The 4730-nt window shown below is 44.4% G+C and overlaps 1 protein-coding gene across 1 annotated transcript; it reads right to left on the bottom strand.

Moving 5' to 3' along the window:
- Positions 1–2461: 2461 nt before the first annotated feature.
- Positions 2462–4214, bottom strand: LOC106002568 (sentrin-specific protease 3-like; the record flags this gene model as incomplete). Its single annotated transcript, XM_013037424.1, has 3 exons — positions 3860–4214; positions 3683–3730; positions 2462–2594 (listed from the first exon to the last, which is right to left on the bottom strand). Coding segments are annotated over exons 1-3 (379 nt in total), but the record flags the coding sequence as incomplete, so codon positions are not given.
- Positions 4215–4730: the final 516 nt, after the last annotated feature.

Genomic DNA, 4730 nt, shown 5'->3' with positions numbered 1-4730 from the left:
GGAAGTGGCGCTGTGGCTCAAGTGGTAGAGTGCTAGCCTTGAGCTGAAGAGCTGAGGGACAGCGCCCAGGCCCAGAGTTCAGGCCCCACAACTGGACCCAAAAAATTAAAAAAAGAAAAAAAAAGAAAATCGACTCCCCCACTTAGTGGCCCATGATCATAACCAAACTACTTGTTACCAGTTTCCTAATCTGTAGGAGGGAGTACTGGCTCTCACCTATTTGTTATGAGGACTAGTTAATATTCATACAATACTTAATGCATGGCATGAAGTAAATTCTCAGTTAATGCTCACAACAATTCTACTACAAGTTCTCATGTTTGACTTAATAGATGAAGAAATTGTAACATGGAAAAACTGAACAATTTATTTAAAGTCACAAAAGAAATAGCAAAGGAAAAAATTTAACTCAGGTATACAAGAGGCTAGGTTTTTTTCATTGTATGTTACCCCTATCTCTACTGGAACAGGCCCTTGAGTAAACCTGACAGAAATTAATGTTAGGACTGAGGTTGTAGTTCAGTGTAGTCCCAGTCTACTTATCTCAGGTGTTCCAGCCCAGTAGGGGTGGGGATGTTGAGCAAGGGTGAAAAGGGGAGGGAAGGTAGATGTTTCTATAGCACTATTAAAATGTAGTGACCTTTTCAGTAGCAGAGTAGAGAAACCTGTAGTGAAAATAATGCTTTGATTTTTTTTTTTCTAACTCTCTTCCTTCCCTCAATTTCTCTAAGTTACTTTAGCCAAACACCTGAATTATCATCCGCCATTCCCATCTCTGTTTGTCGGGTATGGGGCTTGAACTCTGGCCCTAGGCCAGCTCTTCAGCGCAAGGTGAGTGCTCTACCACTTGAGCCACAGTGCCACTTTCAGTTTTCTGGTAGTTTATTGTAAATAAGAGTCTCACAGACTTTCCTGCCCAGCTGGCTTTGAACCATGAGCCTCAGATCTCAGCCTCCTGAGTAGCCAGGATTACAGGTGTGAGCCACCAGTGCCCAGCTCTATCTTTTTTTCCCCCAGAGCTGAGGACCAAACTCATGGCCTTAGCACTTGCCAGCCAAGTGCTCCCGAACTCCTCCTATCTTTTATTTCCCATATCAGCCTATCAGAAGGACTCACAGGTTCTACATGTAAAACTTACCCTGAATAAACCTACTCTCCCCTCAGCACTCCCAGTCCCGCTACCTCACCCAGACCACTCTACTTTTCTCCTAGTTGGTATACCGGCTTCCTCTATTATCCTTTCATTTTATAGGTGGTAACGAAGTTTAAATCACGAGTAGTCTCCAAGCCTTAGTACTTCAATGGCTTCTCAGTACATATAATGCTTTATATGATCCTTTCTTGGACACAATTTATTTTTCTTCCTTTGGTTATTCTACTCCAACCTCATATGCCACCTGGGCTTCAATTCCTCAGTCATGTTCCTTTTGTGTGTCTCATGTACTTGCTGTTTCCCAGAGCACTCTTCCCTCAAATCTGCACATGGCTGGTTTCTGATGGTTCAAGTCTCAGCTATGAGAAGCTTACCTAGACCACTCAATCTAAAATACACACCTCAGCCAGCCCCCAGTGGCTCCTGACTTGATTCTAGCTGAGATCAGGAAGCTGAGAACTGAGGATCATGGTTTGAAGGCAATCCCCGTAGGGAAGTCTGTGAGATTCTAATCTCCAATAAACTACTCAGAAAAGGCCGTAAGTGGCACTGTGGCTCAAGTGGCAGAGCACCAGCCTTGAGCAAAAGAAGCTCAGGGACATCACCCAAGCCCAGAGGTTCAAGCCCCAGAACCAACAACAAAATAAATAAAAATAAAGTACACACCTCCATGCTATCACATTTTGTTTATGGGACTTTTCCTGAAACTTTTCTTTTTTTTTGGTAGGTGGTGGGGTTTGAACTCTGGGCCTAGGGCACTGTCCCCCAGCTCTTCAGCTCAGATGAATGCTCTACCACTTGAGCCACAGCGCCACTTCCAGTTTTCTGGTGGTTTATTGAAGATAAGAGTCTCCCGGACTTTCCCGCCTGGGCTGGCTTTGAACCACAATCCTCAGCTCTCAGCTTCCTGAGTAACTAGGATTTGTAATCTGGTGGCCTGAGCCACTGACACCTGGCTCAACTTAGCTTATTTATACTAAAGGTAAGAAGTTTTGCTGATAGTGCCTGGCATACATGTGATGTTTAATAGAGAACTGAATAGGGTTGGTAGTTCAGAGAAAGCAAAACTCTTAACTGGGCACTGGTGGCTTATACCTGTAATCTTAGCTACTCAGGAGGATCAAATTCAAAGCCGGCCCGGGCAGGAAAGTCCTTGAGACTCTTATCTCCAATTAACTATCAGAAACCTAGAAGTGGCACTGTGGCTCAAAGTGGTAGAGTGCTAACCTTGAGCAAAAGAACTCAAAGCAGCACCCACAACCTGAGTTCAAGCTCCACAACTGGCTTAAAATAAAAAAAAGAAAAAGCCAAATTCTTTAATTCTTAAGAGATAAGATATTACACAAGTGAATTCATAACTCACATTTTTGGTCCACCTCTTCACCCCATCATAACCCTTGGTACGCAGTTTATCATAGAAGAAACTGTTGAAGAAATGTACCTGTACCAATAACACAAAAGAGCTGGATAGAATTAAAACATCTTGAAGCTTCCCAGTAAGTTCCCCACCACAAACATTCTTATTTCATATGCCTAAGTCTAATTAACTGATATTAAAATTGTTTTTAACTTCTTACAGATATTTGTTTTTAACTTCTTCCTATCCCCATTCTTGGGCTAACTATAGGGAAAAATACAAAAAACTTCTGGAAGGAAGATACTAAGTTCAGAGCCAACTTTACAGATTTGAAATTAATAGATTACTATTCACTACCTCCCCAGAGATCCTACTTAATATATGAAATGGAAGAGATGAAAAAGACCAAAAAGAATTGCTTAAAATCAACTGCAAAAACGTTTTTAGGAACTAAAGAATCTGGTAGAGGCTAGCCACCAGTGCTTCAGCCCTAATAAACCTAACTAATTGGGAGGTAGAGTTTGAATAATTAAGATGGGGTACAGGGATAGTGAAGAGTAGTTCTTGAGACCCCCATATCAATAGAAAAGGCTGGTTGTGCGGAAGTGGCGCTGTAGCTCAAGTGGTAGAGCGCTAGCCTTGAGCTGAAGAGCTGAGGGACAGCGCCCAGGCCGAGTTCAAGCCCCACGACCAACAAAAAAAAAGAAAAGAAAAGGCTGGTTGTGGTGATATATATTTCTCGTCCTAGCTATGACAGGAAGCATAACTAGGATGATGGTCCAGGCCAGCCCATACCAAAAAAACAGCAAACTCTTTTATCTTTTAAAAACAAATAAGCCAGGCGCCGGTGGTTCGTGCCTGTAATCCTAACTACTCAGGGGGCTGAGATCTGAGGATCACGGTTCAAAGCCAGCCCGGGCAGTAAAGTCAGACTCTTAGCTCCAATAAACCACTAGAAAACCAGAAGTGGTGCTGTGGCTCAAGCCATAGAGCACTGGCCTTGAGCACAGGGACAGCGCCCAGAGTTCAAGCCCCACGACCAACAAAAAAACAAACGAACAAACCAGGGCTAGATACATGGCTCAAGCAGTAGAATACTTGGCTAGCAAGCGTGAAGCTCTGAGTTCAAGTCCCAGTACCACCAAAGAAAAAAGGAATCTGGTTGAACGTACCTTTTCAGGGACCGTGTCCATGACCAGGTCTCCATACATGTTCATCACCTGGGGTGAAGATGGGAGGCAACTTGCCATGGAGGGTGTGGCACAAGAACAGGGCTCCCCCATGCAGAGGACCCCAGAAACCCTACTCCCTGAATCCCCTCTTAGGTCTATTTATCTGCTTCCTCTCACCTGGTCATTGAGCCAGTTCTGTCCATACAAGGTCCCCAAGTCATCCATAGTCAGCACATGCCGCTTATAGGACACTCGAAAGCCCCTCACCATGGCATTGCCTGGCATCCGCTGGTATGACTGGATCAGCTGCAGTACCAGGCCCTTCCTGAATAGGCCAAAAGTGGAATCAAACAAGAGATAACAGAATTGGCACATACAGAAATAACTATGATTTAATCCCACCACTCAGAAGGCTCAGTGAGGCAAGGAGGTCTCCAGTCCAAGGCCACCTTGAGTTACATAGCAAGCTCCAGACCAGCTTCAGCTACATAACAAAGGCTGTCTCACAGAGCAAAACACCAAGGGCTGGGAATGTGGCTTAGTGGTAGAGTGCTTACCTAGCATGCATGAAACCATGGGTTCAATTCCTTAGTATTCACATATACAGAAAAAACCTTGAGCACTAGCCTTGAGCAAAAGCAGCTCAGGAATAGTGTCCCAGGCCCTGAGTAAGCCCCAGGACTAGGGGAAAAAAAAAAAAAAAACTACCACCAAAACCAGAAATATCCACTAACTCTGAGAATCTAAAATGAATTTTCCTTCCTTTATTATAGAAGTCCTTTTGAGGATTAGCTAAAAGCTCACACAAAGCCGGGCACTGGTGGCTCATGCCTGTAATCCTAGCTACTCAGGAGGCTGAGATCTGAGGATCGCGGTTCAAAGCCAGCCCGGGCAGGAGAGACCTATCTCCAATAAACCACCAGAAAAACCGGAAGTGGCGCTGTAGCTCAAGTGGTAGAGCGCTCGCCTTGAGCTGAAGAGCTGAAGGACAGCGCCCAGGCCCAGAGTTCAAGCCGCACGACCGAAAAAAAAAAAAAAAAAAAAAGCT

The sequence above is a fragment of the Dipodomys ordii genome, unplaced genomic scaffold (genome assembly GCF_000151885.1).
Source record: "Dipodomys ordii isolate 6190 unplaced genomic scaffold, Dord_2.0 Scaffold14114, whole genome shotgun sequence".
NCBI classification, from domain to species: Eukaryota; Metazoa; Chordata; class Mammalia; order Rodentia; family Heteromyidae; genus Dipodomys; species Dipodomys ordii.
Note: the sequence above shows the minus strand (reverse complement) of the source record. Positions and strands in the feature narration are given on the sequence as shown.